Source organism: Podarcis muralis, chromosome 9 (genome assembly GCF_964188315.1).
Source record: "Podarcis muralis chromosome 9, rPodMur119.hap1.1, whole genome shotgun sequence".
In the NCBI taxonomy this organism is placed as follows: domain Eukaryota; kingdom Metazoa; phylum Chordata; class Lepidosauria; order Squamata; family Lacertidae; genus Podarcis; species Podarcis muralis.
This window is the reverse complement of record NC_135663.1, coordinates 41,209,282-41,221,818: the sequence shown is the minus strand read 5'-3', so window position 1 is coordinate 41,221,818 and position 12,537 is coordinate 41,209,282. Positions and strand designations below refer to the sequence as shown.

The following is a 12,537-nucleotide window of genomic DNA, read 5'->3' as shown; positions in this document are numbered from 1 at the left end:
TATGCGTTAAAATAGGGAAAATGTCTGTTAGTGCTACTTCTTGTAAAATTCTGAGTAATAAATGCTAATGTTTGTCATTACTGCTTTAACCGATACTTTATTTCAAAGCTTAGAATCATATTCTAGATATGTAAACCTCTGTAACAAATGAATTAAATCTGGCAATGCTACATTATGGCTTTTCCCTGCCATTGGAATCCACCTTGAAGCATCCTTTTCATTTGGTTTTGTAGGGAACCTATGTGCCAATAATTTTTCTTCTTGTCAAATGTTAAGGATTGTTGGAAAAAGCCAGGCTCTACTTAACCAGAAAACCACTGCCGTCTCTGGAAGAAAGGAAGAAGTATGATTATGAATTTGCAACTTCCACTTCATTCCATGGAGTGCACAATATTGTTCGCACAAGGAGCAAGAGCCGTAAGGCACTGTGGATGGCAGTAGTCGTGGGCTCCATTTGTTTGGTTGCCTGGCAAATTGGCAGTCGTTTCGCCAATTATTTCAGCTGGCCCACAACAACATCGGTGGTAGTTCAGTATGTGGAAAACATAGAGTTTCCTGCTGTAACTTTTTGTAATCTGAACAGGTAAGGCACCGTTTACTTCCTGTAGGAATGGGCAAATGTGTTAATTTTGGTTTCTCTCAATTTCTCATTCTTCCCATCTTCAGTCCAATTTTCCACATCAGTTTGTGAAGGTTTTTTTTTTAAGTTCCATTGAAAAATTCATGAAAAATTATTCCTCCATACACCTTTTAATATACAATTTTATATGCATTTCTGTATGTTATTTTCACCGATACACTTTAATATATACATTTGTGCACTTTAGTTGGCTGGAGAATTGCATTGCAAAATTCAGAAAAGTGTGAATTTGGAAGACTCTATGTGTGCTGGTTCACATGTTGTGTTGGAAGGTGCAAATTAAATAAGCCCACCTTAAATGCAAATTAAATTGAATTTCCCCATAATTCCTATCCTTCTGCTAGATTTTCTATTAAGGTATATATAATATACATAGGTCTTCCATAAAATGCAATGCTATGACCACATACCGGCCTTGGGCTCCTTACTCTGTTTCTTTTAAAAGTTTTAAGAGTTGCTTTGGAATTATCCCTTGGAATTCAGGCTTAACCCTGCTTTTATGGTTTATGCTCACAGGTTCCAAACCCAAGCAGTAGCTAACCTGAGCGCCATTTTCTTCCTGTGGAGCATAGTGTCGGGAGTGCTACATTTGTTCGATACTAGGGAAACGTTTGGCCAAGAGATAAAAGACTTCCTTCAGGGGAATCAAAATTTCAGCATCAAAGAATTCACAAGGAATAATGGGTTCTATCTCAACAACAGTACATTGTTGGATTGTGAATATTTTGGGGAGCCGTGTTATCCAGAGGTAATATTTTTGTTTCTATTATCAGAGGTAACGTAGACATTGTGAGGGCATGTGAGTATGGAAACTCACAATCTAGTGATCACAATCTAGTGATCTGGAATGTATCACTTTCATATGGAGAGGAGACTGCATGTATGTACAAAGTACTAGATTGAATACGTTTTGTTGGGAGCTATTATTATGATACGAATTTTATTTCCTCAGTGGACATCCACCAATCGTGAGCCTCAAAGACTGGAAAATAGGTCTGTAATTGCTTGTCTAAGGCTTGATAAAGCTTAATGTGACAAAAATCAAAAGGATGCTTCAGAAAGTCTACACCTATGAATTTCATCCCATGTTTTAAAATTCTGAATGACTTCATCTGGTTTTAAAGTGGGAATAAGGCACTCAGAATTCTTCATTGTTTTGTTTCTTTGGGAGGAATTCTTCATACACTTTTCCAAATGTTCTGTCAGTGCTGAGACATGTCATACAACCCTTCACATATAGGTTGTAATATTCTCGAGTATGCATGGTTGACAAAGGTAATGTTTGAGATAGTGAATTGTTGTATTGGTTGTGTGAAACAGCTGGTGAGTGAGAGTGTATGGATGGTCGTATATATGTTGCGTACTTTGAAATTCTATATTATTCTGCACTGTAATGCCCTCTGGTTTTATGTAAAACCAAAACCAAAAAAGTGGATACTGTTTGTGTATTTTGTTATGTGAATCATTTGCTGGGCATTGTACTTATTATTCATGTAAATCTCTTTCAGATCTTTTCAATAATAAGTGGAATAAATAAATGGAATAAATAAATAAACTGTTGACAGACACTGCTCTGAGGCATTTTGTTGCTTTGGGCAAAATCATAAATAGTTCCCAGGACACCAATCAAAATGCTTGTTACCTGGTATAGACTTCCTTCCCCCACCTGGCAATAAAAAATACAGTGATAATAAATAAATAACAGTTTGATGTTCCTTCCTGACACCCCAGATCAGCTGCCTGGGACATCCTCCTCATTCTGCCTTACCTATTGGTAAGGCCAGTTTTTACCTCAGGTACAACCCTAGGAACTATGAGGAAGTGCAGCTGAGAGGTTAAATGGGTTGCATTTCACATTTTCATCCAAAATAAATCCAATTCTATAGCTACAGTTATCTGTGAACATACTTAATATTAGGTGAGCTAATTCAATTTCTTATTTTCTTTTACTTTCTTCATTGAAGAACTTTGAGCATGTCTTCACTGAATATGGAAACTGCTTCACCTTTAATCACATTAACATTCCAGCAAAAAGAAGAGTGAGTGCCTCTGGAAGGGGCCTGAGTTTGCTTTTTGATGTCAAACAGGTAGAGATATTCAAATTTTTTCTACAATGTGAGCGCAAAACCTTGATGATAAAGGACAGGGCATGTGGGTCACTATAATGGTACAAGTTCTTTAAAAACAAAGCAAAAAATAATAATAATACATACATGATTGAAGTTTCCCACAAAGTCAAATTTCATAAGTAAAACTTATGAAAGCCCTAGAATATAATCTGCATCCTGAAACTTAATTTGCATTGACAGATTTTGAATTGGTGTGAAATCTGATGTAGAGTCAGATGATAAGTGATACATAGTGGATTACAAAACGAAAATGCTGCATGTATACTATTGTTTTTCTCTTAATGTTAATTATGGTAGTAGATAATTTTTTGCCAAGGCAATTCACAGTTCAGTGTGACAGTGATCTGAAAATTATCCTCTGTAATTTTACTGTAACCCTTCAATGCCTTGTGTCCTAGGCAGAGTTCACCGACGACCCTGCTCTTGGTTTTGTTGATGTTGGCATCACATTTGCTATCCACTCACCTAAAGCGCCTCCCCGATTTGATGGTTTAGGTATATCAACCCCAGTAGGAATGCATGCTCATGCTGCAATCCAACAGGTGAAGGTAAGCATTAGAGTAAGACACAGAGAAATGAAAGTACGTACAGTGGTACCTTGGGTTAAGTACTCAATTCGTTCTGGAGGTCCGTTCTTAACCTGAAACTGTTCTTAACCTGAAGCACCACTTTAGCTAATGGGGCCTCCTGCTGCCACCGCGCCACCGCTGTGCGATTTCTGTTCTCACCCTGAAGCAAAGTTCTTAACCCGAGGTACTATTTCTGGGTTAGCGGAGTCTGTAACCTGAAGCGTATGTAACCTGAAGCATATGTAACCCGAGGAACCACTGTATGGCTAGCCACTTTAAAGTCCAATAAACTGCATATGCAATCATCATTATTGATAATAACAATATTTAACAATATTAAAATACAATATTAAAAATCAGTTAAAGCAATTAACCCCTAATGATTGACAACTTTAAAATATAAGCAAGACTTTAAAAAGACAAGGCACACAGGAAGGATAAAAAAAAGCAGAGTAAAATTTTAATTTGATATAGTACTCCAGCTCAGTTCTATGTTCAAACTCCAATGTATACCTAGAGCTTCCTACCCTGAAAATCTTTCCCATTCAGTTGCGTACCTGAGCATCCATCTTGAATCAGGAGAAATTGAAGCTAGCTGGGGCCGGTCAGGCTGTCCTCTGGGGGCAGCCCTGCAGAACAACAATCAAGTTTACTACCAAGTCTTTTAATTTAATTCAGTTTGGTCTGGTCCAGCAACAACAACAAAAATCTTTTGCAGCAATCTGTATATATGTGTGGAGGTGGGAATGGAGGTGGTTTTTGTTCAATTAAAACTTGACAGTAGTAATGTATATAACGTATGTCGTGCCATTTCTTTCACTCAAGACAATTATTCAAGAATACCCTTGGGGAGAATGCAAGCCAAACATCAAACTTCAGCACCACAAGCTCTATAGTACCTACGGATGCCTACAAGAATGCAAGGCGCGCCATATTCAAAACCAGTGTGGATGCTTACCGTTCATGCTCCCAGGTATAACTGGGCAGGTATAAGTTGCTTTATTTGTTTGCAGTGTTCAAAGAAATCCAACAAGAGTGTGCGGATCACAGCTTGGGGGGATGCCTCTAAGCCACTGCTTTTTTTCTTTAAAAATGTTTAGGGGTACTCTCATTTTGACTCAAGAAAATCACCATTTTATAGTTTAATCGGGGAAAATAAATACAGTAAATGGACAAAAGTACAAAGATTCCCAAAATGTTTAGGGGTATGCATCCCCCCAGAAAAAAAGCACTGCCTTTAGCCAATTTTGAGCTATCTGCTCACTAGTAAAACCTATGCACAAGCAGGGAGGGCGGAAAAAAAACAAAGGTCTGAAGTGACTCATGGCAGCTCCTCACACAATTTGGAACCCTTATTGTACAGGGTTCCTAACAGTACAAGGAGAAAGAACTCCCCGGTTCACCCTTTCACCCTCCCTGACTTGTAGGGCAATGGGAGGTGGGGCTTAGTGCTCCCATCCCTGCTCCCCGTGCACAGCATGCAAGCATATGACATTGCTGTAGAGTCTTTATGGATTACTTTCTGTGCAGGCAGAGCATCCCAAACTTTTCCCTGCTGCCTCTGAGCCTCTGCAGAGCAGTGGAGGTACTGCCACGTCTGCAGCCTGGCTGCTCATGGTGATGGTAGTAGAAGGCAGAGGGGCAGACCCAATCCCTGTATCAACTTCAGGCTAGTTCAGATCCAGGCCAAGATCAGGACCAATGACAGCCAGCATCAGCTGGGAGAGCAACTTGGGATCCAGTGGATACAGAGCCAGCTCAGTTTCATCCCTGCAGCTGGAAGGGCCCATTTGGAGGCTTTCTGCCAGGCTCTGCTAGCAGGAATACCACCAACATGCCTTTCACCCACCCAAATGTTCAAAGGGTGCATGTTCTGCACTGGCAGAGTGACAAAAGTATCACTCCATCAGTGGTGGCCAGAGGAAGGACAGCTGAACCAGCAGAAGCAATCAGTGCTGCTTGGCATAAGGAGGAGGGATTGAAATGTAGTCTCAGACAGCTCAGTTTCAAAGATAAGTCCTTAATTGCTTAAGGAATCACCTCGTGCATAAATGACAGCTGAATAATGAAACCATTAGGATAGAAACAGGCCACCTGCAGCCTAAGGGTCTAATATAGCTCTCATGTAAAGGTAAAGGTAAAGGGACCCCTGACCATTAGGTCCAGTCGTGACCGACTCTGGGGTTGCAGCGCTCATCTCGCTCTATAGGCCAAGGAGCCGGCGTTTGTCTGCAGACAGCTTCCGGGTCATGTGGACAGCATGACCAAGCCGCTTCTGGCGAACCAGAGCAGCGCACAGAAACGCCGTTTACCTTCCCCTCACCTTATTTTCAAAAGCTCTCAGCAAGAATGATCTGTCTCTGGCCAAGCAGTCCTCCTGCGGAACAGAGAGAAAAGGAGTTGGCAATAGGTGAATCAAGGAGCTAGCCTGCCCACCAGAGGTTCAGCTCTGCGTATCCAGTCCCTAACATACCACCATCAGATGATGTCATAATGATGATATGATGATGAGTTGCATTTCTTACCTGCCCAAAGGTGTCTGGGGTGAGATACAGCCATATAAAAACACAACATTAAAATTGCTAAGCGGATGGGTACTAAAGATATATTTCTCAGGTGTCAAAAGCCAGGGTAAAATTAATGCAGCCCCAAATAGCAAAAAGTTTGCCCATCCTCGGCTCAGGTGCTATGAGTGTTTCTACATGAGCTTCAGGCTGATACATACAGACATCAAATTCTTAGCTTTACTAGCTGGGGTCACTTGTTTATTGGTTATTATTGGCTTACCAAACAGATGGATTCAAATGTGTGTTTTGATACCCTTGTCTTTGTGTTTTTCTCTCCTTCCCCACTCCCTCTTCTTCACACCTGTTGAAAAGGAAATGGCACAGAATGTGACTTGGACAAATTTTACAATTGTGTTTCTCCTGAACTGTGTAAGTAAAGCCAAAGCCAAATACTAGAGCCAGTTTCATACATCTGCAACTGGCAACCAGCTGGACCAGTGGGGGTGGGGGCATGTCTCACATTTTTACCAACCTGTGGAATCCCAGTCACACAAAAGCATCATTTGCACCAGGACAGTCAGGCTTAGGGGGAAATCCCATAGCCTGGGATATTCTGCTGATTGGGAATGGTTTATTAGGGAAAGGAGAGGACTTGATTTTTCTCAGAATACTTTAAATGATCCCAGCTGAAAGTTGTGTTTAGACAAACCATAAATAACATTCTAAATGTACTCTTCCAATCATCTGTACAGTTTTGGTTTGATTTCATAAGTTCCAAATGCTGAAGAAATTCAGTGTAAAATACAGGCACCTATTTTTAGTGGGAAATCACACACTACCATCTTTCTACCACTTAGAATGTAAGGCTGCTGACGTAGATTCAAATTACCACCAAATCCTGCAATATAATATAATATTTATTATGCTTTATTAACTCATTTTCTTGGGATGATAAACTCAATCAATTTTTTGTTGATTTCACTATGGCTGCTTGCAGATGGTGGTGAACATGAAAGTCGCCTAGAGTGGGCATTTATGTTTGAAATTGGTTCCCATTTTAGATAAAATTGAGCTCGCAGGATTGTGTACAGCAGGAACACATAATTCCACTTGCCCTGTGCCTTGTGAGGAAACAGATTATCCAACCACCATTTCCTATTCAACTTTTGAAAGTGAAAAGGCTTTGAAATTTCTTTCTACAAAGCTGAAGAAACGTCCAGAATATATCAGGTACTTTTCTTCTTCATTGTCATGCTGTCAAGAAATGTGTTTTACACAAGAGCAACCTTTATTAACCAAACTGAAGACATATTCAAGAGATGTTGGACCCAAAGAATTACTATAATTCAATGGCTTCTATTTTATTATTTATTTCATATATCTAAATACTGCTTAATACTAAAGCAGCAGTTTGAAAGCACGTCAAGTGCAAGTAGATAAATAGGTACCGCTCCAGCAGAAAGGTAAACGGCATTTCCGTGCGCTGCTCTGGTTCGCCAGAAACGGCTTAGTCATGCTGGCCACATGACCCGGAAAAACTGTCTGCGGACAAATGTCAGTTCCCTCGGCCAGTAAAGTGAGATGAGCGCTGCAACCCGAGTCATCCGCGACTGGACCTAATGGTCAGGGGTCCCTTTACCTTTAAACAAAAAACTGGAAGAACTACAAGGTATGCAAGTCCCACTATCTGCCTTTTCACTATATAAAAATTCACTTATCCAAACATAAATAATTATGCCCAAACCTTGCTATACACACCACAGATTCAGATATCTGAACAGCCAGAGTTTGCCTACTTTCTTTCTTCCTTGCTTGATTATGCTTTGCTGGTTGGTGACAAGGAGGGAGCAAGCAAGATCAGACAAATCAGCCGGCAGGACAATTGTTTTTTCTTTGCCTTTCTTTTGCTGGTTGCCTGCAGCCATTACAGAAAGAACCCATTGAAAAAGCAGGGGAGAGATCAGAAAAAATCCAGATTAGAAATGTTCCCATAGGAATCTTTGGAAATTGTGGACTCGTTATGTGAATGCTTGCCTAACGAATGATTTCCAGGCCACACATTGTGTTTGGTAAGCAGGACCTGTGTGTACAATATAATACAAAACTACAATATAGCACAATATAAAACAATAAAAACTTCCAAAAGTAAAACATATAACAGCACATTTTGAAAACGTTTTGAGTCAGGAATCCCTGATCTCTTCGCCCGATATCCCCACCCCCCACAAAAGCAAAAACATATAACTTCTGCAAGGGTAGTTATGTTGCCCTGCAACAGCAAAAACACAGAGGCACCTTTGGAAAAAACCTAATAGATTTATGGTAACATAAGCTTATAAATCACATGCTCTTTAAAAATGTTTATAATCCAATATAAATTTTAAAGTTCACTCTTCTATAGATGAGGACTCCTTAGTTTATCTTCATTATCACTGGAAAGGTCTCTGATTTTATCAACACTAAAAGCAGTTTTATTAATGATTATGTTATATTAATCTTGTGAAGATCAAACTACAGAAGATCTGTGCTTAGATCTCACATTTCCCCCTACTGTTAATTTAATGGAGCTGGAGGAGGCTATGGATTGGGGGAAAGTTCTTAACTCTGTTCCTCCTGTGACATTTTCTAATCTACTATTAGCTCTACTTGGCAGCGGGTGGGACTAGAGGAATGGCCCCCCATTGCCACTGCTCTGATCAAAATTGCACAAAATAAATGAAATGCCTAGAATTCTAGGTTAATTTTTTCCTTAAACTTTTTGATTTTTGTAATTTAGTTTAACTCTATAGCCGATTACTTCTCCTTTCACGGATTTTCACGGCATTTCATTCGTTTTGTGTAATTTCTTGGTTCTGTGACTGTCATTTCTTCACTGATCAGAATTGCAGGTGCTTTTAATGAAAGTTAGAAATGCTATGGATCTTCCCCACCCTGTGCGATGGTGTCTTCATAACAACATTTTTATTTTACTCCTTCTGACATTTGATTACTGTTCACAAATGGGGTACTATCTAGCAATTAGTCACTGAAGCATGACAAATTACAGGGAAATGTTTCTGTTCCCAAGTGATTAAAGAGTCAGGATCAAACAAACATATTAATGAGTTTAACATCATAAATTAACTAATAGCCATCCATTGATTTTTCAGAAACTTTAAAAGGTAGTTTCAACTATTTACAGCCCTATTCCAAATATGTATTGTGGTATTGCCTCAGCTACCTCAGGAAGCCCAAACTGTGGGATCCATTAGCAGGGTCATTATGGTAATTATAACGCAACAGGTTTAAAATGGAGAAGGTCCTTGAAGAAAGGATTGCTCACGCGAGTTGAGCCTTCATTTTTAGAGCTAGGATTGCCTAACATTGATTTATTAAACAAAATTTAATGGTCCAACTAAATGTTCATAAAAAAAGAAAACTATTAGCTCAGAATTTAAGTAATAGCTAGGCCAAGGTGAAGCACTCAAAGCTGGTCATCAGCAATCATTTGAACTGAGTAAGTAAATACTTACTATTTCAATTGTGTCATTTTTCATTGTTATCTTGTGATCCTAGGAATTTTAGTACATTTTGCAGCAACCAGTGAGGGTTGCCATTAAGTGTACACTCAGCCCAGAGTTTCTGCTGACCTTATCTCTTTGGCACATGTACCTAAAAGAAATATTCATGTTCCCAGGCATTTATCTGTTTGTCATATTCAAACATTATATTTTTAGATTCATATTGTTTTTTTAAAAACCTGTAGATGTGTGCTTAAAAAAAACAAGGACATTATCCAGTCTTCCTGCCTACCTGGATAATCTGTTCCATGCACAAGAGTTGCCTGCTTCCCATTGGAAGTTACCCTTCTTCCCATTGGGATATTTCTTATGAGAAGACACAGGGGCTCATAAGAACCATTTAGGCTGACTTTATAATATGTGAAAACACTCTTGAGTGTGCTGCAGAATCAAATTCTATGTTCTCTCCACCTCCCCACGATTTCGGATTATTGTTACTTTGTTTAAAGCATGAATAGTATTTTCTGCAGATGGTGATGGCTAGACTGATCATCATGATGATAATAAATAGTAATACAATTGCATAATAAAAGTGTGCCTTTATTATCCATAGGCGTAACCTTGTATATATTGACATTAGATATCATGATTTGAATTACAAAATGACCCGGCAGCAGAAGGCATTGAGTGTATCTGAGCTACTTGGTAAGTGACCCAAATGAACTTAAAAAAACAAACAAAACCCACCCACCCCTACATTTCTGTGTGTTCACAATAATGAAGTAGTTGTTGACATAATTACTTTATGCTGCATCACACTATCACTGTTTTCTTAATTAGCATTATTTGGATCATAAGATATAACTATCTTTACCAACGGATGGTATTTAACAGTGGGCAGTATATAGTGGGTAGTCTTTTTTTTTTTACTCAGAATAGAATCAATAAACATTACTAAGTTAGGGTCATTAATTTCAGTGGGTCTACTCTGAGTAAAAAAAACAGTTGACTACCACCCAGTATTTCTATATAATACGTTTCTATTTGTTTGCTAACAAGTCTTGTATTACACTAGACTACAGCACAATAATATTTATTTAGAAGTAATTTCCACTATGTTCAGTAGGTAAGTGTGTATGGTATTTTAGTTTCACTTTGGGCCCACAGAAACCAGTAGAACTTAAGTTAGTAATAGATTTCAACAGAGTTGCATAACGGAAGTGGTCGTTCTGGTGAGTATTTTTCAATCTGAAGCACAAAATCTATTCAGTTTTGAAATGGATCTTATTCAACATTGTGCAAGTACATTTCTGTTTCAGCAAGGGACTTCCCTTGCTCTCTGCCCCACCATCCAAATGCTTTCTGGAATGTTCTGGAGCATATTGGGGGGGGGCATGTTTGGATTACAGGAGGGAGGATAGGAAGGGGAAGTCCCATTGTGATGACATAAGTCCATTTCATTAGAGGGCTTTCACTCAGTGTGTCAGTGATTTCAAGACTGAAGACTAGTATCCCAATCCTGAACACATTTAGATAGAATTAAATCATACTAATGTATAGCAATATAGAGGCACAGAATTGCTGGACCAATCTCTCTATTTCTTTCATTACAGCTGATGTTGGTGGCCAACTTGGTTTGTTTTGTGGAGCCAGTATGATTACAATCATAGAGGTTGTGGAATATATTTTCACCAACTTCTGTTGGATGTGTGTCTTTCTTCTACTGAAAGCACCAGAAGTGCCCAATTGGAATACTACAGATCAGAATGCACAAACACACAAAAGAAGAATACAAGAATGTTAAGGGCTTGCAGAAAGGGAATGGAAGAAGGTGAAATTTTCTTTTCAGTAAATGGCATTTCCTTCTGAAATTAATGCAAGATAAAACAGTATTCAGTTCACACTTATTTCTCTGATGCAAGTCCAGAAAACACATATTAGGGAAGGCAAGTATTTATGAATGCAGGGCTTGCTTATCCTGGTAGTCTGCACCATCATGGAGAACACAGAATTTCCTCGTGTACAATAGAATTCACATTAGTCCACATTTATGTCAGTGGGATGTAGGTGTGCCTAATTCTCACTGGAGTGCACAAAATGACATTCCCCCATCCCAACTTATAATTGGTTCTCTCTCTCTAAGTTCTATTGGATAACTTTCATAGGAAACTGAGTGGGGTGGGGTGTCCTAGAATTCTCCTAAGATTAGAAAGGTCCTCCACCATTGCTATCCCTCTGAGTGGTAGCTTCCTTCCCCACCTGCCCTGCTCCTTTCCAGCAGTTTCTCAACTGTATCAAGTGTGAGGGCAAGAGCCAAAATGGGCAAAGACAAGACTGATGGAGGTCAAGGATTCAATATGAATTACCTTGGTTCTCATCTCAAATGAAGGCATTTGAGCATGCCCATATGAATAGGAGTTCTTGAAATGGCCATTTTTATTTCTGAAGATGTATTTATCAGGAGAGCAATTGTACAGCTAAAGCGCATGACACAACTTCCATGTATTCTGCCACTTAAAGGCTAGCAGGTGTTCAAAAGGATGCCTCTACCTCCATCCTTGAGTGAGGAAGTTCCTCTTCATTCAGTAGTCAAGATGGGCATGAGATGTAGTCATGTAGTAAATTCATGATTATTAGATGTACAACTGAACACATAATACGCATATGCACATGTGAGCATGATTGGCACATGAGTGTGTATTTGATAATGCAAGACTGTACTAATGAACCTGATAAAGGTGCAAACTGAAATTGTAATTCACTGTGAATTCTGCTTTATTTGGGATAGTCTGCTAATTTTTGCATGCAAAAGTCAAGTTGGACTAGCATAGCAAACTGCAGACCAATAATGCTTGCTATTGGGTGTGGGTCATGAGTCTGCACAGAAGGAAGAATGATTTGGAGCTAAATCACTCTGTCACTGCTAAATGCTATGTGCTCATGCTTCCATAGAGATATAGGACCTCAGGCATCTCCACTTGCTGCCTTTTTCTCCTCCTGCCTTTCCTTAGAAGCCTTATATTGAGTCAGACCTTTTGTCCATATAACTCAGTATTGTCCACGCTGGCGGCTGCAGCTTCCTCCAGGGATTCAGGCAGGAGCTGTTCCTAGCTCTACCTGGAGACACCAGGGATTGGACCTGGGTCCTTCTGCATGCAAAGCAGGTGTTCTATTCTGGAAAGAAAGTCCTTC

The 12,537-nt window shown here is 39.4% G+C and overlaps 1 protein-coding gene across 3 annotated transcripts in view; it reads left to right on the top strand.

Annotated features, from left to right (window-relative positions):
* Positions 1 to 12,102, top strand: part of ASIC5 (acid sensing ion channel subunit family member 5) — a 40,240-nt gene extending 28,138 nt beyond the window's left edge. For 2 of the 3 annotated variants that reach the window (XM_077934128.1, XM_028744425.2), the window contains exons 2-10: positions 277 to 583; positions 1,157 to 1,388; positions 2,605 to 2,727; positions 3,168 to 3,317; positions 4,164 to 4,311; positions 6,218 to 6,274; positions 6,907 to 7,075; positions 9,959 to 10,050; positions 10,959 to 12,102. In XM_077934128.1, the coding sequence (XP_077790254.1) occupies positions 277 to 583; positions 1,157 to 1,388; positions 2,605 to 2,727; positions 3,168 to 3,317; positions 4,164 to 4,311; positions 6,218 to 6,274; positions 6,907 to 7,075; positions 9,959 to 10,050; positions 10,959 to 11,149 (1,469 nt within the window). In that variant the 3' untranslated portion in view covers positions 11,150 to 12,102. The remainder of the gene's footprint in view (positions 1 to 276; positions 584 to 1,156; positions 1,389 to 2,604; positions 2,728 to 3,167; positions 3,318 to 4,163; positions 4,312 to 6,217; positions 6,275 to 6,906; positions 7,076 to 9,958; positions 10,051 to 10,958) is intronic. The other variant, XM_077934129.1, reaches the window with a different exon arrangement.
* The last annotated feature ends 435 nt before the right edge of the window (positions 12,103 to 12,537 follow it).